At 34.8% G+C, this 24357-nt stretch overlaps 1 protein-coding gene across 1 annotated transcript in view; it reads right to left on the bottom strand.

Annotated features, from left to right (window-relative positions):
• The window catches only part of cntnap3 (contactin associated protein family member 3), a 198804-nt gene that overhangs the window by 38080 nt on the left and 136367 nt on the right, over positions 1-24357 (bottom strand). The window contains exons 8-13 of the mRNA XM_052567688.1: positions 18462-18625; positions 16030-16167; positions 15452-15713; positions 13822-13965; positions 12446-12617; positions 70-176 (exon numbers count right to left, since the gene is read on the bottom strand). Of these exons, the coding sequence (XP_052423648.1) occupies positions 70-176; positions 12446-12617; positions 13822-13965; positions 15452-15713; positions 16030-16167; positions 18462-18625 (987 nt within the window). The remainder of the gene's footprint in view (positions 1-69; positions 177-12445; positions 12618-13821; positions 13966-15451; positions 15714-16029; positions 16168-18461; positions 18626-24357) is intronic.

Genomic DNA, 24357 nt, shown 5'->3' with positions numbered 1-24357 from the left:
AGGAATCCGTGCACAGGAAGTGTTTGAAGTGTGTGCAGGAAGTGGTCTGTATTTCAGAAGCGTTCTTACAGCTGTGGCAGGTCGCTCCGCTGTAGCCCGTGGCAGAACAGTTGCAGTGAAACGTGCTCCACGACTGCGAGCACCTCCCTCCGTGCTCACAACGATTCGGGGAGCATCTGGTGGGAAAAAAACAGGACATGAAATATCATATTTGATGTTTGATCTCAAGGACAATCAGATACAGAGAAGCGCAATCATTCAGCGTCGCACATGCAGCCTTTGTAGACAGTTTGCGTGGAGTGAAAACCTTGCTGTTGGCTTTATCTGATCCTGGAGCGGGAAACAGTGACTTTAACAGTGCACTTCTAGGGACATATAAGAAGAATTCTGACAGTATGACAGTTGCATGTAAATCACAGGCAATACTGGAAGCTTATTTCCACCATGGAATAAGAAAATGGTAATTGCAACATTTTTATCCCACAATTCTGACTTATTGCTCTAAATTATGAGTTCAAAAGACTGGTGACACTTTATTTTTAGGTGTCCTGGTTACAGTATAGTTATATAAGTACTGAGTTATATTATTTAACTACATGTACTTACTATAGGGTTAGTGTTAGGATGAGGGTTTTGGTTTAGGGTTAGTTGCATGGAACTAAGCATAATGTATTGTTATTATTGTTTTGAAGTATATGCAAATCAATATTAAATATGAGTTAATCAAATAATTATTTAAATTTGGGTCGGTTTTCCACACAAATAATCACTTTGGAAGAGGTGGTTACCAAAAATGTAATTTACATAACTTTTAAAGCACCCTGATGTTAACCAATCATAATCATAATCAAGTCTACTTCATTATCATAATCATAAATCTAAATGTACTGTACATAAAGAAGTCTAAAATATAGAAAAGCAATTTAATTCAGAGAGAAGCTGAAAAATATGCATAGAATTAGCACAAAATAGGCATAAACACTCATGCAAAGGGATTGCAAACTCATGCAAACCTTTTTTTATTTAGTGATGTTATTTCTACATGCAACTGTTTGACTTCATTTATTTAAAGAAGCCTTAAATATAAAGGCACAATAAGCCTGTAATTCAGAAGGAGGGTGAAAAATATGCATAAAAAATGTAACTTGTGTAAGTCTGTAAGTCATAAGCTCACATGCACCTCACAGAATCTGCAAAGTATTCATAATTTAAAAAACAAGGGATCATAAAAAATGCATGTTGCTTTCTTATTTAGCACTGCCCTGAAAAGCTATCAATTAAACTATTACGCTTTAATTATTAACATTTTGCAGGGTTAAGTAAACTTATATGCTGTATGATTTTGGTGCAAAATGCCAAGAATATCGCATCTGACGACTTCCTGAAATAACAGCAGTGCTGAGGACTCGTTCCTGCACAAACACCACAGGACAACACACGCTGAACTTTAATACTTTCATCACACCGTTAACCTCAAGATTGACTTGGCAAACACCACTAATAATCATTTATGCCACGACATCTTGATTTAGAAGCTATAAAGTTTTGCTGAGAGCAAGCAAGGTTAACCGAGGGACTCAGAGCACCACAAACATCTTCCAATTTCTCTCTGTAAAGCGAATCCTTTCTAGTCATCTCACAATGTCCTTGCCTGAGCCCACCCTCTCCCGACTCTGACGGGATGATTTGCATGCTCGTGTTACCAGCACTCACTTTACAGTCCACATCTCTCACCAGATTTCCATTTGTGACCACAATGATAGTCTAAGAGGATCCGTTCAAACGCTCTTTGTGCTTTCGGTGGTCGGGACAGATACACCCTCCGCTCCTGTTTCACGCTTTGTAGCGTTATAATCGAACAGGATCGAGTGTGTCTTTCATTCTGCTCAAAACGACACTTCAAACCAAGGGAAAAAAACCCAAAGCACACTTTTTGGCTCGTGTACGCCGGTGGCATACTGAGAGCCCTGACTCTTTGTTGGCTGCAATCCCATCAGAGCTTTGCAGGACCATCGCAGGGACACAAGTGAACCGAGGCGGTCGGCTTCACGCAGCCGGACTCCTCTGTTCTCCTGTAATCTGCCACCGCGACACACACAGACACAGAGAGAGAAACACACAGCAAGGATAAACGCAAGCATGACTTGCAAAACAACTGTGTTTTCTCTGATGAGACGAGCTGAGATAAATAAACACAAATCATAGCCAAAAGATCGACAAATGATGAATTTCAATGGGAAGCTGCTTATACACTACTGTTAAACAGTTTGGGTTTTTGTATCTTCTACTCACGAGAGCTGCATTTATTTGATCAAAAACACAGAAAAAGCTGTAAAAATGGAGAAATATTATTACAACTTAAAATAACATTGTTCAAATATGTTCTCTTAATCAAAGCTGAATTTTCAGCATCATTACTCCAGTCTTCAGTGTCACACGATCCTTCAGAAATCATTGCTGCTTAATAAAGATTTCTGATTATTATCAATGTTGAAAACCATGGTACTTTAGATTTGTCTTTTATACATATATAAAGTTTAAAAGCCGCATTTATTTGAAATATAAATCTTTTGCAACATTATAATAGTCTATACTGTCACTCTCAATCAATTTAATAAATCCTTGCTGAATAAAAATATTAATTTCTATTTAATGGGAGTGTAAAGTAAGTCAGGGTTTATTGAAGTGCAAAACTTTTTACATGACCGTTTTATAACTTCTCTACGATGAGAAATAAGTACACAAACATAATTTGTAAGAGCAAGCTATTACATTTTCATGAAAGATTATGAAGGCAAACATTATTTTTATAATAACATGCACTGATATCACAATAAGGCCAGCAACACGTTTACATACAGTAAACGGTCAAATTTCGGTAGCACTTTATTTTACAATCCTGTTCCTCATGTACATACTATGTACTTATTATAGTAATTACAATAACTATGTAATAACTAGGTACTAACCCTGAACCTACCCCTAAACCTAACCCTACCCCATGTAATTACCTTGTATTACCAGAACTTTCTTAGATAAATACACTGTAAGTACACTATAAGTACATGTTAGTACACGTACTGTAAAATAAAGTGCAACCCAAAGTTCAATCCAAGTTGATATTAAATTAAAATTGAACAGATGTTTTTTTTTTTTTTAAGAAATGAGGTCTCGGCTAATGAATACAGCTTGACATCTTGGAGTATGATATTCCACAAGCATCTCAGCCTGAAGGACACATCAACTGGGAAACTGGAGATGACATAGAAATGAGAAACAAGATCAAGATTTCACTGAATAACCTGAAAAAAAAAAAACACTGAAAAAACAAAACACAACTAGTAGAATTAGTGTAGAAACTTAAAGGTAGACAGTTTAACTCAAGCTGCCTGTGTTCTGCATTTCATCTACTGCAAGAGAAAACCAATCACAATTCAATAAATTCTAATGCAGAAGATAGAAAGATGCAAGAAAAAAGCACAAACATAATTCAAATGACCTCAGTGACATCATCGCTGTCAGTCACATTTTGAATCCCGAACATTCTATAAATGTACATCAAAGGGAGATTTAAAAAAAAAAACGGAATTTAAAAGTAACATCTATTTCCCGAACAGACTTAAATAGTATCAATTGAGCAAAAACAAACTAAAATTACCTACAAAACAGGTCGAAAGGAGTCAGCATGTTTTGTGGTGAAGAAAATCAAAAATTTCAATGCGGCACTCGCCTCGTGAACAATAAAATCAAACATAAAAACTCCCTCAGACAGAAAACTGCCTCTGCTGCAGGACAGAACAGAAAATAAATCTATTCAAGCAGAATGTGCGAGGACAGCGAGCTCTGAGAATAAATGCCACAACGGCTCTGAGCAGCAGCTTGACGGCGTCGAAACGCACGTGCCCTGTGCTGCCCTTCCCATCCCTCCACCCTCCTCGACAGCAGCCAAAGGTCGTGCGGCGTGACCCTAATCACAGAGAGGTGACAACCAACGGCGGCCCGCTGAGCTGAAGTCACCTCATGAAAGACAAGTGCAGCAGGTGCGGGGAATCGGCACGCGCCTCGACGCGCTGCTTGATGTGTTTCCTCAGCCGCAGGGGAAACCTGACAGGAGACAGACTCACACCTCCAGCCTGGGGGTCGAAGGTCATGTGGAGGAAATTAGGACGGACAGAAGCCAGGCCAATGATGCAACCTTCAGCCGACCTCATCAGCAGAAAACAGCGGGAAGAGAGATGCAAACATGCAATGCTTCAACTCCCCAACATCCAAAGTATGTTCATTTAAAGGAATGGTTTACCTAAAAATGAAAATTTGCTGAAAATGTGCTCAACTTCCAGCAGTCCAAGATGTGGATGAGTTTGTGTCTGAATCAGATTAGGAGAAATGTAGCATTGCATCAGTGTCTCATCAATGGATGCTCTGTACTGAATGGGTGCCGTCAGAATGAGAGTCCAACCAGCTGATAAAAACATGATAATAATCCACAGCACTCCAGTCCATCAGTTAATGTCTTGTGAAGGGAACAGCTGCGTGTTTGTAAGAAACAAATCCAGCATTAAGATATTTTAACATCACTTCATGAAACATCCATGTTACGTTCTCAAATCAAAATCCGCTCACATATTTGTTAAGAGCCGTTCTGGACCGTTATGGATTTGTATTTGGTTCTTGATCCGTGCCGATTTCTCTCCTGATTCAGACTAGATGACTTTGTTTTCAGTGTAAAAAGCAATATGGTTTGAAGTTTAAAACATCTTCATGATGGATTTGTTTCTTACAAACACACAGCTTTTGGCTTCACAAGATGTTAACTGATGAACTTGGGTACTTGTGGATCTCTCTCTCTAATAATCCATTAATAGTTGCATAAGTCTGCTATCAACGGCTCTGTCCTCCGTTACTAGGTCTAAAATTAAGTTTTGGAATTAGCAAAGGAGGCATTGGATTAGATAATCCTATTCACAACAGTATTTGAAGTACAAAAACCAGACGAATGCCTTGAAATATATGATCTGACTGATGTCTTGAGGTGTGGCAATCATAAGTGGAATAATTGAGTCTGAGCTGTTTAGTTATTAGAAAAATAATGCACAATAATAATAATAATAGTAATAGTGCATTAGTTTTCTAATAATTATATTTGCCCATCGTCAATTATTCCTTTCTTATTATGTTTTTATCAGCTGTTTGGACGCTCATTCACTGCAGAGCATCCATTGCTAAAACACTGATGCAATGCTACATTTCTCCAAATCTGATGAAGAAACAATCTCATCCTGATCTTGGATGGTCTGAGGGAGAGCACATTTTCAGCAAGTTGGTAATACTGTCAATTCTAAACCTGCAAACTAGCCATTGAGACAAATAAACCTTAAGCAATTTCCTGTCTTGTGCATCACTTGTGAATTCCACAATCTATTATATTTTACTGTGACTGTACAGCAGTGATCCACACACCTAAACAGCTCTTTAAAATGCGGAAAGTATGATGAACTTCACTGCATGTTTGGATAAGAACGTTTGATCATTGTTTAATGAATTACTGCCGCCATAATCAATGCAAAGTGCATAAAACATCAAATGAAATTCTAATTCTTGCTTTAGGTGGCTGCTAAAAGCACAATGTTTACTGCAGCAGGCAAATAACGCTGACTTTAGTGAATAAGGCACAAGACTCATTTGCATACAAAGGAGGTGTGTTTGTGCTGAAAAGAATGACAAAGACTTAATTTACTGTAAAGACTCATGACGCAGCAACAAAACTGTTGAGTGAATTCATGCCTGTGGCTCTTTCAAATCAGCATTAGATTAATTTGCAACAATCAGGGTGCCCTTCATTATTATTATTATTATAACTATGGTAGTTGTAGTTCTAGGTGCATATATATATATATATATATACCTAACACATCCGATATTTTTGTTTGTTGGTAAGACACTTTAAAACAAGAAAATTCAGTGTTGAATTCAAGACTCTAGATGCTTCAATGATAAATAATATCCTATGAAAATATAAACATCCAACGTTAACTATGTGCAATTACGTAATCAATCAACTTTACATGTGAAGATATAACACTACTGTTAAAAAGTAAGATGTTTTAACATTTCATGTTTTTGAGTCTCTTCTCACCAGTTTACAGTAAAAACCGTAAAATTGTGAAACATTAATACAATTGAAAAGAACTGTTTTGTTTAAATATGTGTGATGCACATCTGTATTTTCAGCATCATTCCTCCAGTCTTCAGTGTCACATGATCTTCAGAAATCAGAATAATCAAGAAACATTTCTGATTATTATCAATGTTGAAAACAGCTGTGCTACACAATATTTTTTGTGGAAACTGTAATGCCAATTCTTTGATGAATAGAAAGTTTAAAAAAACAGCATTTATTTGAAATAGAAATCTTTAGTAACATTACTGTATGTCTTTCTTTACTGTCAACTTTTGATCAATTTAATTCATCCTTGCTGAATAGAAATATTATTTATTAAATAAAGCCAAACATTTTCAACTCGGGGAGACCCTGATTAATGAATACAAATGTAATGGTGACACCAAAACAATGGAATGGGATACAAGTGCACTAATAAAAGACAGAATGAAAGTTAGTGCAGGACAAGAGGATGATAAGTGAAGCAGTAGAGCAGGAAAGACGAGAAACTTAAACACATGCAGCTCTGCGTTTGCTGTAATAAAGAAATCTGTAGGGTATCCCTCCGATCATTCATGTGATTGGCTCTTTAAACCAATGGGCGGGACTTCCTGTCAGCACTGGTAATGATCCTCCACACAGCAGCTGTATTTGAGAGTATGAGTCTGAGATTCAGTGAAAGTGTCGACAGCGCAGAAACTCCTCTTTATTCTGTCCATTATTCACCTTTACAATAACACTGACTCAGCGCTTTAGTCAAAGTGAGCACTACATCACACAGAGCTCCTCCCACGTCACAGCAATAACAAAACAACTTCCTCAGGTCAACCTTCAGCACAAAAACCCCATACAGAAAACTCGTTTCTGAAAATAATATGGCATACAGTTATCTTAGAAATATGCTTGTTTTATGTTTTGTATCCGATTTTCCAATTTTTTTTTTTTATTTATAAATGTTTTATTTAAATTTAAATTTCTGTTTTGATGGGTCATGATTTGTGTAACAGCAGATTTTAAAAAAAAGCTATGCTAAATACAAATGATAAAATGCAACTATATAACTGTGCATAGTTGGAAAAGTAAAATAAATAAATAATAGAATTATAAAGTAATAAATGAATGACTTATCCTACTAAAAGTGCATATTTCTTGTTGCTGATATCATGTGCTTGGAAGCAGAAAAAAGCTTCAAATGCTAATTAATTATTCAGATGTTTTTATTTTATTTTATTTATCATTCATCATACTAGAGGTGGCAGGTCAAATCTAGTGCATTGCATACATTATCAATGCACACAAATGTGTTCATTCTATATTCTACTGAAATAGAGTGGCATGAAAGTGAACACATGCATTGGTCTTTTAGTGCAAGGAATCATTACAAGCTCAACTTTAGTCTTCTAAACGACAGCAGCACGCATCAGCTCTCTGCTTCCCTCATATTATCTTTGATGTGGGGTTAATAAAGGCACTCAGCTTCGCTCTAGTTCACACTCATTTTGCACAGGGCCCCATGGGTTCACATGGGGTGCATGTAAAGCCAATGAGAGCCACTACCATTCTGTATTATGGGCAGCAATGTTTTACTACAGTCCTTTAGCAGAGGTAATAACCCTCGCAGTGGAGCTGCTGTTTCTGTATGGAGTCTGTCCTCGCCTCATGCCTGCGAATTCAATAATATTGTGTTCCCCTAATGAGAGCCGAGAGCTCCATTCAAGCCGCAGGACCAGTGTGAAAGTGACGCCAGCGCTTGACCTGCTAAACTGCATTAGCACAAGTGTCTTCGTGACTTACGCATGATGTTTTCATAGCGTTAAAGAACACACCTGGCATCCTGTTCACATCAAGACTAATAATGACTGAGCGATAAAATACTGTTTATTATAAAAATGTGTTGCTTGAAATAAAATTCACAATAAATTTTCTAAATTCTGTTGCAACATATTCGATTTTAATTTATTCTCACTTGATGTAATAAAATAACTAGGATTTATTTTTCCCAATAAAAGTTGTGGTTCTCTGATGATTCGGAAGAAACTACTAATTGCAAAAAAACAACAAAAAAAAAAAAACAACAACAACATATTATATAAATGTGAAATTTTGAAAAAAAAAAAAACTAAATCAATAAATAAAGTAGAGAGACTGAAATAATATTCTAATATTTTCTTGTAAAATGTACACCAATAATTTGTATTTACTTTTTTATTCCTTAAAACGTTTTTTTTTTTTTACAGTGTAGAGTGTGAAAAATGTATATTAATTCTGAGCATTGTTAAATGTACATTTGTTTACATGTTTAAAAAATGACATTTACCAGTGTTAACATTTGTGTCACAATAACAAATGTGATCTAAGTGTTGGTGTTGGGTGGTTTGACAAAAAATTTATATCACGTTTTTTTTTTTCAAAATTGTGCCGGTTTTCCGGTTTATGACATTTTTTTTTTTTTTTTTGAGTCATGCATAATCAGGTGTACAATGCATTTTCTGATGGTTGATATTCCAAGACATGCTTGCGGCTAAGGTGCTGGAGCAAATTGCTTGTGTTATCGCCTTTGGCGACAATTTTTGCCTGACAGCACTTGCATAAAATGGATGTTTGGTCGACGTCGGATTTTTGGAAACCAAAAAACCTCCAAACAACAGACCAGACTCCTCTTTTTGGCTGTAACGGCAAAAGTGATGTGCAGGTTGATCCACCCGCGGTTACGAGTCATCCAAAAATATTTTTAATGATATTCGGGTTGCGGTCGGTCAGGTCTTTTGAAATAAAGATGCCAATTAAACCTTTGTAAACCTTTACTACTCTATATGTACTCAAGATTAACAGGAGATTGAGTGAAAACGAGCATTTCACCCCCTCTTTAATGAACTTTGTTTTTCTGCTTCCATAAAAGTGAACATATATGTTGTTTTCCTCGTTTATCTAAAAGTGCTATTTTTCTTGTTTTAAACCTAGCCAAAAAACCATGTGCTGCATGTGAAACACAGTAGGCTTTAATTAGTATACATTTATTGTGAAATGACTGCGTTTCCATGTCAATCCATGTTCATTTTTCCCGTGTACAATGTGCTGTCACTTTAATTCAGCGCCTACAGCACAGCAAAAATAGAAATACGTAGCCTACGTAAACGATCACTACACTGCTGCAGACGACGCACCGCAACCTCGTGCAGCTGGAATCCGTTAATACCATAAACAGTAAAAGAAATGGACACAGTGACCCCACTGGATTCAACGGAGACAAGTGAAGTCAATTAGAAGCACGCATTTCCTGGGGGTCGAGCGTACTGCGCAGAATCAAACTGAGCTTGATGACGTAGATGTCACGTGAGCAACCTGTAAATCTTCTAATCGCTGTGCCAAGAAAAATCTGAAACACCCGCCGAATCTTCCAGAGAAGGCGAGCATGAATAGGAAGACACATTTTGGTAAGTATTCTGATTAATTATCTCCCTTGACTTCATGCCTCCACGTCCCCCCGATAGCCTCATAGACAGTAAAAGAGCTTCTCCTCCTGTCCATACGGTAATTTCTCTACAGTGCGACAGAGAGTCGCTGGTTATGACGCAATCGTTAACCTATTTTTTACAAAATCTGCTTCTACGGGACCATAACGTAAGAAACAAGGTAATGGAGCCTTTTATACATTTTCGTGTTTCTTTACAAATAATAAATGGACAAATGGAGTCTTTAAACGCCTCAGATGTAAAGTTATTTGCTGTCAAAGTGACACCAAAATGAAAGGGAGTCAATGGAATGCTAACAGCAGGTGATGTTAATGCTAGCCAATGGCGGCGCCCAGGGGTGCTTCAAAAAAATATGAAACCCTGCCCCCCTGGTTAATAAGCACTGGAGAACGACTGTGTGAAACCGGCGTTATAACGTAACACCAGAGCACTGCTGAGTTTCCCCTCACCACGCCTCGCTGTCGCTGCTTAGAAGTGCAACATTGTGCACAGTAATTAAATACACCGGTATGGTGGTATATTCAAAATTATATATAAATGAACACAAATATTTTTATATTTTAAAACTAAGTAAAGTAAAAATATATATATATATTTTCAATAAATCTAAATTAGTTTAAATAATACAAAATATATTTTTCTAATTAAAAATAAATGTGCAATATTTTAAAATAATTTTAACATGTAAAATAACAATTCTCCTTAACAAGCCATGCAATTTAAGATATATATGTCACAAACGATGCAGAATGATCACTAACTCGATGCTGCAATAGCTGTGCAAACATCACTAAAAGCACAATAAACCGTTTAAACAAATGAACAAACAGCAATCCCAGAAGTCTTCAGTATGACAGACGAAAGAACCTTTCAGAATGTAAACGAGAACCCAGAGGTAACGCATCTACATCTGCATCGAGTCTCACCAAAAACAATATTCACTTGAGATATTCCCCTTCACTCTGAACTGCTCGGTCACAGCGGCGCATTATAGCCCATCAAACACACAGAAGAAAGAAATATCTCTGTCACAAATACAGCCTCGTCTTCAGGAGATTCACTGCAGTCTCAAAGCAAAAGAAGGTCATTTCTGCATCAAGCCAAATGAAGCAAACGTCCAACAGGACAGAAACACAATCACAATCAGTCCTGCAGAGTATACTAAAACCAGCCAACATTGATTCATACAGCATGTGAAACCTTGTGCAGTGATTACAGAGTCAGCAAAGGCTAGTGAATAAAGGCATATTGGGATTTTAATCCAGTTTCAGTCAAGTCAAGTCTGCTTTATTGTCAATTCTTCCACATGTACAGTCCATACAGTAGAGAGACTGCACAATGTGTGCAATAAACATACTGCATACTAGTTACATACTAGCCAGGCCAATATGATAACAGTGTGGACTTGATCAAACAGCACAACATCCTCCTTTAGACAAGATCTACAAACAGCCTTGTCAATGGAAAATATACAGCTATAGGCTTTAAAAACAAAACAAAGATATTAATATCAGCAATTTCATCTCATCTCCATTGAAAAATCCATATTGTTGAACTACGACTGCAAAAACAGTACAAGCTTTGTCAAATTCATATAAAATGTATATTTGTGCTTTGTAACATCATGTATGCATTATTCTCTATTATTTTAGTTTTGGTTATTTTATGATTATATTGTAAATGTTTTATGCAACGCATGTTGAATTGTGTAGATATATAAAAGTTAAAAGCAATTGCATATGTTTTAAAACACAATATAATTAAAATATATATTAATTAAAAACTAAATTGTAAAAGATTTTCTCAGAATAAATAAAAATAAAACAATCATTTTAAATGCAATGCATAAATTATAATGTACATAAAACTTCTTATATGTTAAAAATTTATTTGTTTAAATGTTAAATTATTAGTTGTTAACATTGTTAAAATAATTCCATTTACCAGCATTAAATAAATAAATTATTAAATTTTAAAAATGTTATATTTAGTGAGTTTTTCATGATAAAAAGTGATCTTAGTGTAAAAATAGGATACATAGGCATGCATAATTAAATATCCTATATTCTAAACTGGATATTAAATTATTCATGTTAATTTACTTTATTTTTACGCTTTGATAAACACTGAATAATGCACTTAAAAATAAAGAAACCTTGGCTGATACAAAAATATCATGCACGCCTAAGTATTGTAAGTGCCACAGAAATTACACACTTCTGCTTTTAGAAGTACCTAGTCTTTTTCTCATTCTTACAATTATTTTAATATTTTAAAATTAATACAATAAAAAATATATATTTTTAATTATCTGGAATTGATTTTAAAATGTTTCCACAATGTTAAATAATATTAAACTATATTTTTTGCCATCATTTAAATTTAAATTAATTATTTTTCCAAAAGTTTAAAATGTAACAACTCTCCTTAACAAGCTGCACAATTTGAGATCTCATTCATGTCACAAACATTGATGCAAAAAACATTTAATAAATAAACAGAAAGTCCAGAAACTCTGTGCTGCAAAAACAGTCCATGCCGCATGCCCTTTAAACTAAACTGTGAACAAAAGTTGCATTTAGAACGGAGCAAAAAGTGAGTCAATGCGATTGATCAGATGGATAAATATTTAAACGAGGTCAGTTTCTCCCTCGGGCTCATCGTCTGTCTTTCAGCCAATCAGTATTCAGCGCCATTTCTCTGGCTAATTAATCTCTCTATTTACATAATCAAGCTGAACACATATATTTAGCGAGGATGAAAATGGAAAGTGGAATGTTTTGCGAGTTCACATAAAAGCGTAATTGCTTACCTGTCGACGATCCCACACATGTCCATCTGTAGATTGCTAAAATTCCCAAACAACATCTGCTGCACTCGGATGAGATCCACTAAAGCTCCGTCCGTCCGGATGAGACGCATGCATCCTTGGAAAACACTGAAGGGGTTTCTGCAGCCGCTGCGGTCTTCTGTGTCTGGACATCCTGTAGACCAAAATACACACACAATAACAGGTTTAAGCTAGGGCAAAGTTATTTAAGTGTCATTGATGTACAGTACTACAGTTTTTATAAATTATTTTAATTTTAGCTAATGTTTAGTTTTAGTAAAATACTTAGTTTTAGTTATCTATTATTATTATTTATTATTATTTTAGTACATCAAGTTGAGCTAAATGGAAATGAGAAATGTTGGCAACTAGCTGAAATAAAATAGGATTGAGTTTTTTTTTTAGTTTTTTTTTTCAGTTAACATTTATGAGTAAAAAAAAAAAAAAAAAAAAAAAATATATATATATATATATATATATATATATATATATATATATATATATATATATATATTTAGTTTTAGTTAACTACAAAAATAATTAGCTTTGAGTTAAATAAAAAATACTATATTTTATACATGTCTACATATTTTTTATTAATTTGTATTTCTTTTAGCTGAAATAAATTAGGTTAATTGTTTATAGTTTTTCAGTTTTAGTATTTTTAGTTTACAGTTCATTTTATTTGTTAACTTTAATTTTTTTATGTTAATACATTTTTGATTGTTTTCAGAAAATAAATGTTTATATGTCTATAGTTTTTATTATTTTGTATTAATTTAGTTTATCTGAAATACAATAACTTACATTTTTGACTTTATTTCATTTGAGTTATTTAGACTTTATTTCAGTTATAGATTTCACAATGTTTACTTGTTATTATTATTTTTTTTTTTACTCCTGTCCTCTTTTATGTAACACTAACAATGCTAGCTGCAAAAATCATTTGGATTGCACAAATATTTACAAATCACATGAGAAATGTACATGCAATATTTCACACACTGTCATGTCAATGCTTATATGTGGACAACTGTCTCATAACATGATGATCTGATGCATGCTTTACTGCAGCTCAGAGCAGAAACACTGCAGCAGTGACGTCTCTCTCTCTCTCTCTCTCTCTCTCTCTCTCTCTCTCCAGTCACTGAGCTGAAGGCAATTAAGCTTCCGAGAGTTTCAGCCCCAAACTGCTGGAAAGCTAAACCAATGTGCTTTTCTCAGCGGAAGCTGTGCGTTGAGTGACACGACGGATTGATTAACGTGAAGGACTGGGCTCGTGTAGAGGGAAATTACTCGGAGCTAGCATGTTGCTTTCTGTTAGCAGACAGCGATGGATGGCTAAAGGTTGCTCTTACCGCCTAAGAATAGCTGGCTGTCAGGAGCGACAGGGAAGGAAGTGGACGCTGTAGAGCTGTCGGTTCTGTCCAGGGTGACTGCGAGACGGCCTCGACGGACAGCCAGCTCCAGAGAGTGCCACTGACCGTCATTTAAACCGGCACCTGTGGAGAGAGAGAGAGCCAAAAGATCATATTAACATAAACCGCAAGAACAGATTTCTGCCTTAGAGTCTATATGGAATTATATAATAGCAAACTAACCGTGCTTTTTCAGAAATGCATTGTGCATATTGTGTTCAGCATGTATATTTTCTGTATGCATCAACATAAACAGGTGACACGTGCCAAAATGTGCAGTACACAACTAGAGCACACTTTGTTTAATACTTTTTAGTTTAATCCAACAATGCAATGCACTTGATATTTGCTCGATTTCTAATGTGTCAAATGAACCTGAAAGCAGCTCTGTCTTGATGCAATATTGGATTGGAATGCCAGAAGTTCACACAAAAATGGATTAAAAATGCATTTTTTAATGCAAACAAACGGCAACATAACTAAATAAAAAATATCTAAAAATAAATAAAATAAAACTGAAAAACAACAACTGTAATAGAGACTATAACTATTTAAACTATGTTTAATTACAAAATGACAATAAAAATGTCAAAAACTAACTAAAATTAAAATGAAAAAAGAAAATATAAAAATAATTCAATTCAACATATAAACAACTATAATACTTAAATTTACAGTTTCAATTTTAGTTTAGTTCTTCAGTTTAAAGTTTTTTTATTTCAGTTAATATTTAATTAATACTTTTTATTTTAGTTAAAGTTATTTAAGTAAATAAATTTGAACTAAATGAAAATAAGAAATTATTCAATGCAACTATAGCGGAACAGATTAAAAAAATTTGTTTTGTATTTTATTTCAGCTAGTTGCCAAAGCAAAATGTATTATTTTAATTTTGTTGACGTTTTTAAAGTACTAAAATAACTAAATAAACTGCAACTAAAAACTAGACTCCATATAACTATATAAACTACAAAGACAAAAATTTGAACTAAAAATAAAATAAACAAAATAAAATGCACTATATACACAGTATATGTGTGTTTGTTTGTGTGTTTGTGTGTGTATGTATATATATATATTAAGTATAATAGTTTATCCATGATACTAAAATAACACTATCTACTGTGTCTAAAATGTATATTTTACTTTATATTTTAAAAAAAATATATTATAATATTGATAATAATAATAAAAAAAAAATAATAATATATATATATATATATATATATATATTAAAAATGCAGATGAATATAAAGCTGAAAAATATTTCAAGATCCTGAAAAGTTTGTTAGCATACTGCAATCTGTTTCACCCACTACATATGAAGCATTCTGCCTCATATTCAAAGTTAATCATTGTACTGCATTCATTGGGTTAATCAATAAAACTATTTTCAGCCAGAAAGTTTCTTTGTGATGTAAATGTTGATAGGTATCGCATTGCTCAGAGCAGAAGGTGCCACTGATGTTGACTTTGCTTTACCCTTCACACACAAGAGAGATGGATTCTGCTTTGACTGTCAAATAAACTGAAACTATGGGATAAATATCCCACAATGCATGATCTGAACCTGTGGTGATGTCCGTCACGATCCGGCCGGTCTTCTGGATCTGCAGTCGCGCTCTGGCCTCGCTCAGATAGAGCCACAGCGTTCCCGCGCTATGCTGCAGGTCAAAGGTCATCAGCAGGCCGGCTCTGTTCCACGTCCTGAACTGCAGAGCGACCGACGCACTTTCTCCACCGGAGACCCACGGCAAAGCCAGGAAACTCTCAGGACTGGCGAAGGTCACCGGCACGTCTATGGATTCGGCGCATGTGAAGCTGACGTTCCCCTGCGGGAGACACAAACACTGTAGCACAACCCAGAGCAAGAAGAACGTCTGCTTTATAAATTATGCATTCGCTCTCCTGGCTATTATCTTGAAACCAATGTCACAGCCATTACCACAATGAATTAAAGGGATGGTAATTGGTTTAACCCCCAAAGTCCCAAGACAATGGTTGTAAAACAAGAAGAAACCCTGTATAATGGAGGAAACACAGTAAGGGTCACGGAAACACAACGCTCTCATTATGGAGAAATGAGGATAGCCAGCAGCTGACGGTCAGATCCAGCATCTGCAGACGTGACTGTGTTCACACACTTACCGTGATGGAGAGCTGCTGGTCTTCGGCTCGCTCCATCACACTGATGTCGTTGTAAAGCACGTTCTCCAAGCAGCCGTGGAAGTTTGTTCTGGAGTGGGACTTCTGGAGTCCAGCCGCTGACGTTCCACCGAAACTGATCTTGTGAAAGAAAGACAGATCCATGTCAGAAATCACACACATTAACAGAGGGATATGAAATTAAGAAGATAAACTCCACTGACAGACTGTTGATCTGCACAGACAATCATTTAAACTCATTCATGAGCTTGTAAAAATATGCAGAAACTACCTTTACACTAATGACATGCAGTTAAATGATAAAATACTGTGAAATTAAAATACAACACACTTTTCTGATATATATATATATATATATATATATATATATATATATATATATATATATATATATATATATATATATATATATATAGATGGATGGATGGATGGATGGATGGATGGATGGATGGATGGATAGATAGATAGATAACACACACATACTTAATTATATCAATTAATTAATTATATTAATAATTATAACAAAAATAATTAATTATTTTTGTTAATTATTTACAAATTAATTATTTATTGGTTAACTAGTGTAACTGTGCTTTCACACAGCCGGCGTCAAGAGTGTCAAAGCGGCCGGAAGTCATTCATTTTCAATGTAAGCCGGCGTCGAGCAGCGGCGAGGAGAGTTCAAATCAAGGCAACTTTATGGTAATGAGTTGGGCAGCAACCAATCGGAACGTAGAAGTCCACCACTTGAGAGGATTATTGCTGTTTCGCATTTGCAATAATCTATGAGGTGTCCGTTTGCGTACAGGGACATAAAAAAATAAGTTAAAACTGATACGTTGACCAAGGTGTCTGAGATTTTATCATTTTAAGTAAAGGATCTTAAATATTTAGTCCACAACAATATTTAATGAGGTTAACTTATAACGTTACCCTCCTTGTGGTTAGTCTGCACGAGATCAACAAGCTTGTTTGCTTTGCGGCCACTTTAAATTCAAAATAAGCATTCGATCTACGTCAGAGCGTCTGCGCGCACTCGAATCTTTCTGCAGCGTCGTGAGCAGAGCGGCAAGAGCGATTTTTGACGCTCTCGACGCCGGCGGTGTGAACGCACAGTAAGACAGAAAATCTATTAGAAACTATGACTGTAAAGTTCTACAAATTTAGTAAAAAAATAACAAATAAAATAAATAATTATATACATATATAAAATTGAAATGAAATGTATATTGTTAATTTTTTATTATTATTAATATACAGAAGTCAACATTTGAAGTGCATCAAAACTTTCATCAATGTTGTCTTAAAACCTAAACAAAACCTGTTCTTCAATACTTTGAAGAACTTTGGTAAACCACTTCAAATGATGACAGAAAAATCTTAGAAATCTTATTATTAAATATAATTAAAAACATTTTTTTTTTGCTAGTTTACATGTTAACATGGGAGACAAATTGAATACACAAAATATATAGAGTATGTATTAAAGCTGCAGTAGGTAACTTTTGAAAAAATATATTTTTCACATATTTGTTAAACCTGTCATTATGTCCTGACAGTAGAATATGAGACAGATAATCTGTGAAAAATCAAGCTCCTCTGGCTCCTCCCAGTGTCCTATTGCCATTTGCAGAAAGTCATCCGCTCCCGGTAAGAAACAACCAATCAGAGCTGCGGTCCGTAACTTTGTTTGTGTTCAAAATGTAGAAAAATGTATATAATAAGCGAGTACACCATGAATGCATTTTCCAAACCGTGTTTTTGGCTTGTCCTGAATCACTAGGGTGCACCTATAATAAGTGTTTATATTCGGACTATTTTAGATTGCTTCGGGGGTACCGCGGCGGAGTAACCCAGTACCTTTGTGATTCTTCATAGACATAAACAGAGAGAAGTAGTTCCGGCTACGATATTCTTCCACAAGACGCAAGCAGTTCTGTTTATTAACCGCTAGAGTGTCAAAAGTTCCCTACCGCAGCTTTAATATTGCTAATATTGTTTGAAATAACTCTTACAATTATGATTTTTAGTAATGAATTACTTATAGTATTTACTATTATTGCTTTTTAATCTTTTATGCACCTTTTATAACTTCTATTTACAGAATATATTAATATATACTTTTAAAATATTGTTATTATTATTACTTTTTTTTACTTAGTTTTGTAATAATTTTTTATGTAAAGCACTATGAATTACTATTGTGCATGAAATGTTCTGTATAAATAAACTTGGCTTTTGTAGTTTACTGTAATATGAGGTATAAGTGTTGATGTGAATATAAATGAACAGTGTAGAAAGACTCGGACAGTGAAATCTAATTCCACAGACATTTCTATTCTAGCTGATTTATGTTGTGTATATAATCGACGTGTTTGAAATGCTTTATTGAGCTGGAGGTCGTCAGCGCTCACCTCCTTTATCTCAGAGAGACTCCAGGACTCAGGCAGCTGGAACTTCTGGGTGTTTTTGTCCACGGTGAAGTTCACCAGTCCTCGAACTCGCTCCACGCTGACGTGATGCCAGTGCTGATCGTCCAGCAGACTGCCAAGAGACACCAGAGGCCACAGACCCTGGCCTGAAACACACACACACACACACACACACACACACACACACAATCACCATTCACTAACATGCATGTCATGAAGTAACAATGTAGCTTTTTGAAACATTTACTGCACATACAATTTCACACACTATTCATATACACACTGTTCCATAAAACAATGCATAATTTAAGCAAAAGACGAGAGATTGTAATCAAAAGAAGATTAAATGTTTACAGCCGTAAGACCAGTGTTTGGAATAATGGTGTTTAAAAGAACGGCGTTGGGTAACGACGTTATTTTTTCAGTAACGGGGCAATCTAACTAATTACTTTTCCTGTTGTTAAAACGCAGTTAACGTTACTGGACGTTAAATGCGGTGCGTTACTATGCATTGATTTAATAAACTATGTAATCCGAACGCACCCCGAACGCACCCCTGGCTCACACAGCGAGTGAGGATCTGGGTTAATAATGAGATAAGTGATTATGATTAGCTAAGGCAGAGTCATGTGTTTCATGGTAGGTAATCAGAGCCAGTGTTTTTACGCGAGCGGCGTCAAACTCACACACACACACACATACATACACATGCAAAAGCGCGCGCACGCAACAGCTAAACAGAGATTCGCAGCAGAGATGGGGAGTCAGGAGCAATCCGATGAAAAGTTGGCATTTTCAAGGTGGAGATATAAGCACTACGTCAAATTCATTGTGGTCAAAGGCAAGAACGTGCATGAAATGTGTAAATGTAATGTGATACGCATCTACAAAGATATATATTTGACATATAGAAACTTTTTTTAGTAACGCAAATTACTTTCCCTGGTAACGAGTTACTTTTATTATAGAGTAATTCAGTTACTAACTCAGTTACTTTTTTGAACAAGTAGTGAGTAACTATAACTAATTACTTTTGTAAAGTAACATTCCCTACAGTGTGTAAGACACATCTTTCATATAAATACGTTTAAGAAAAATAGTTAATAACTATTTTGGAACTGTGTTGGGTTAATAAATAAAAAAATATCAAGAAATAATAAGAAAAATAATACAAAATAAATATGTAATAATAATAATAAATATTCTCTCTCTCTCTCTCTCTCTCTCTCTCTCTATATATATATATATATATATATATACCCATTTATAATCATTATTATTATTTGTACATTAATAATTCATTAATATTTAATTACATTTAATTGTAAAATGTATATATTTATTTTAATCATTGTATGTTCTATATATTTTATTATATATATATATATGTTTTTTTTTCATTTTTAATAATTGTAATATTTCTGTTATTGTAATATTTCTTAGCTTTACATTTTATTTCACATTTAACACTTTTAACTTAGCTGTATTGTTATAATTTAGTATTCATTTATTATAATTATGTGTGTGTGTGTGTGTGTGTGTATAAAACAACAAAAATCTAAAGAAATAAAAAATAAAAGCAATTATAAAAATAAAAAAATAACAAATTACATTATACACACAAATGATTATGTATTATTATGTATAATTATTATAAATATTAATAAAGAGTAATATATCATTATTACGCTTTATTTTACTTATATTTAAAAAAGATATGTAATTTTATAATTTTTTAAGTGATGTTAACTTATATAATGTTTTGGTCATGTGGCTATATTTTTGATACTTGATGCGTGATCAAAATTTCAGGAACACTTTTAAAAAGCTGAAAGAAGAGGACAGGCAATTCTCATATTTTCATAGTCAGATGATGACGGATTGACGGTGTATTATTTTTTATTAATCAGGTTGGCTCTTCAAACACTAATATGAGTGTGGCTGTCATGCGAGTGAACAGGACAGATCAAGGCCGGGCTGGTGTTATTCTGCTTCCTAAGAGGAACAAAAATCATGAAATATTAAGCAGTGGAACACTAAGTGTTAAATTACACCAGAGCTGTGATCTTCGTAAAATCAAAGCAGAGCTGGTTTATATTCTGATGGTAACTGACCAGTGCCAGACCGACCGATTGTAGCTGAAGAATAATTGATAGACATGTTGCGTGCCATAAACATAAAATAGATGCATTAATAGTAATAGGTTCATCTTAGGAAAATGGAATCATCATGGAAAATGACACTGTATGGGTTTTCATATTTATATAATAAGATATAGTTAAGCAATCTCACACGAGCAAGTCCTGTTTTCCCAAATAATTTATTTTATTTATTATTTTTATTTAAAGTTTGTTTACACACTGTATGTGTGAGTATGGTGTATATTTATTATGTATTCATACACACACACACACATACACACACACACACACACACGGGCGTAGGTTTGGGGGGGGGGGCGCTAGGTACTAGTTCCTATCAATATTTTGAGATGACTAATTTTTCCCCACCAATATTTAGCAAGCTACTTTGAACTGCTATTTGGATCTTTGCACTGCTATTTGGATCGATTCTAACGACCAGGACAACGACAGTACAAGAAACGCCGTAATTTGATTGGCAGCGGGGTATCTGACAGGCTACACGTCAGGCAAAATAACTAGCTAGCCACAAAAATAAACTAGCAGTAGTGACTGACCACCAGGCTTTCAAATGCAGATTCTGTGGAAAATATTACCTGGTGATAGTATTACCCAGATAGAATGCTACGTTAGCAAGCAAGTAACTGAATGTCAATTAACCTGTAAGTTACCTTAACTTAGAATCTTGCTGTCAACATAAACGTGAGTGTACTGGAGGGTAAATAGTGTTTATAATAGAATAGGTTATTATATATATATTTTTTTAGATTTGTTTCCTTGTGGCAGAATATTTTTTGTTAGTGTATATACTAATGTACATAATAATTTATCTTAATAAAATGTTTGGTTGTTCAGCATTACACAGTCTCAGATTTTTTTTTTTTTTGAGAGTGCACTTTTGAGATTATACAGTTATACTAAATCACCATTAAATCACTGGTATAAAATAATTCCGGGGGGGGGGGGGGGGGGGGGGGGGGGGTTATGGGCTTTTTAAAAAAGCTCAAAGTTAATAGTTTGCTAAATTTTAAATACATTATGGTCAATAGTCTGTTTTACAATATATTATTTTTAATATATTTATTTTGCTAAAAAAAATTCAGTTTTATAAATTTTCCCCCTTTTACTAAAGTGTTCCCCTTAATATTAACATTTTATTTTACCATAATTTTAAAGGGGTCCTATTATGCTTTTCACTTTTGGAATTTTGGTCAGTGTGTAGTGTGTATGTTTGGGCATTGCTGCCATGTATGTTTCTGACATTGGACAGAAAAAGATACAAACTTAAAATCTCAAAGTCCACTCCAAAAGGGAGATATTTTGTTTTAAAGAACTTTTCAAGAACTACACCGAACAGCTCTTTTGGACTGCAGCACTGTTTTCCGGGGTTTTGTGATGTCCCAAAGCGGTCCATTAGAATATCAGTAAAATAAATCCCGCCTACGAAAATTCTAATGATTGGGGGATGGGGGAGGGGTGAGGTCGTGGTCAGACACTTGGTTGGTTGAGTTAAAGCAAAGTCCCTTTCAAGGAAAATCCATTCCCTCGCCGCCATCTTTGCAATGCCTCCGGGCAGCTCAAATAAATCCTATCTAAATGAATGAGGGAATCCTGAAATCTCAAAAACTGCTCGCTGCACTCGCGATTAAATAACATATTTCAAATCAGCAACAAAATCTGAAATGAACTGCCCCGTCAATGTTGTTTTTTTTAATGCTCAAATAGCATTTAAAAAGCTTATTATTCAGCCTAGATTATATATATATATATATATATATATATATATATATATATATATATATACTGAATAACTGATGTGCGAATGAATCCTCGTCTTTTAACGAGTTTTTAAGTTTTTATATTTCATTTTATTTTATTATTTATAAACTATTTTTTGGGTTATTTTATCAAAAGAAAGTAATTTTCTTTTTTTGAGTAACTTTTTGTAGACTGTTATACTGCGGCACCTTCAGGGTTAATATTTTGACGGTAGTTAATTTTTTCTTTGGTTTCATATTTGCTTTTCTCAGGAGGAAACTTCACTGAATCTCATAACTGTCTGTGTGAAACGGATGGTTCTTTCCTGTGTTTTCTTATCTCATCTCAGTCTGTGGTTGTAAATCTCATGCTGCGTGTCTGTACGAGTTTGACAATTAAATGTACGTGTTCGATTTGCCATTTACGTTTGACTTTGGCATTTGGAAATGTGAAGATTGCAGCAGCAGAGGATGTGCTGTGTTCATCAGATCTCATGCTTTTTGTCTGCAAGTAGAATTTGATATCAAGTCTGGGGAAGCTGAAGTTTGCAGTATAATTTATTTGAAGGACATTTAGGGTCTTTTGAGGAACATACAGTAGTGGATTCATTCTGTCGCGATTGTATTTTAAATATTCACGTCATCCCTAACTGAAAACCTGCATAAATTTAGCATGACTGCACTGAGAAGCAGTGGTTCAGAAAATAAACTGTGCCACAGGTCCGATCATCAGACGAGCCCAGCAGCTTATGCGCCGATCTTGTTGTTGTTGTGAAGCAGAGACAGATGTTAGTCTCTGGCAAATACAGGCTTCTGTCTGTGCCGAAAAATACATCTGCAAACAAGCTGTGACATCAAGATTTATGCCCCATATCCCAAACTGTTTTATTCTGCTGGTCGTTTGCATTCATCAAGCTGTCTGTTTGTTTTGTGCTCCAGTGGGTCATGTTCTGCCCCAAACTTCTCTAGTCTGAGTTTGGATTTAAATACACATTGTTCTGTCCGCATTGACCGATGCTTTAGAATTCTTAAAATCATAAATAATAACAGTTTGTTATGAAATTTGTCTCATGCAAATCTGAACAGCAGGATCATGAATATAAGGTAAATAGTGTCAATTCTGATTACACAATCAAATAAAATTGCAGATATAAAACCATATTTAAAAATGGAGAAAAAAAAACACCCCAAAACTAATTAAAATGACAAATCATAAAAAAATTGTAAAATAAAAATATATAATTAAATTAAAACTATATCTGCTAAACTGGTTTAAAAGGCCCATAATAAAACATGTTTAAAAATGTTTTATAAAATATATGAATATATCTATATTAATCTATTCTTCATTATTTAGTTTCTAGCCTCATATGCAGGTACTTCAAGCCTAAAACATTTTAAAAGCCATCTCGAGTGATGTATATTCAACACTGGCTGAATGTAATGTCCCCTAAAATGATCCCAATCGAATGCAGCTATAGCTTTGAAGTGCAATGTCCTTACGGCACAGTAAATCTCATCTAAACAAGAGGAACAAGCGGCCATTATCAGCTCGGCAAAGACAACAGCGAGTGCTACATGTATTTCTGACAAACAGAGTCAAGCCATTATCAGAGCCTGGCCGAGAGACCACTTTAGCACTTTGCAAACTCTCTCTAATAAGTGATGGCAGACATCTTTGATTTGTTTTAAATTAAGGTGAAAGCAAAGAGAGCGGCAGTTAGACTGCAGGTACTTCACGATGGAAAATCCCAGATTTACAGACGCAAGGCCTTCAAACTCCTCTAGACAGACCCAGCTGAGCTCAGAGAGACTTCAGGAAATACAATACAGGAAATTTGCTTTGTAGAAACGCTATGGGAATGCCTTCAGCATGACCAAGCTCTAAATCACGTGTGTAATCAGTCCAATGGATGGACATCACGGGCGGGGCAACGTAGTGATAAGGAAGCTTAAAAGCACATGCACTGGATACTGCAC

Source organism: Carassius gibelio, chromosome B10 (genome assembly GCF_023724105.1).
Source record: "Carassius gibelio isolate Cgi1373 ecotype wild population from Czech Republic chromosome B10, carGib1.2-hapl.c, whole genome shotgun sequence".
In the NCBI taxonomy this organism is placed as follows: Eukaryota; Metazoa; Chordata; class Actinopteri; order Cypriniformes; family Cyprinidae; genus Carassius; species Carassius gibelio.
This window is presented reverse-complemented; position numbering and strand designations above follow the sequence as displayed.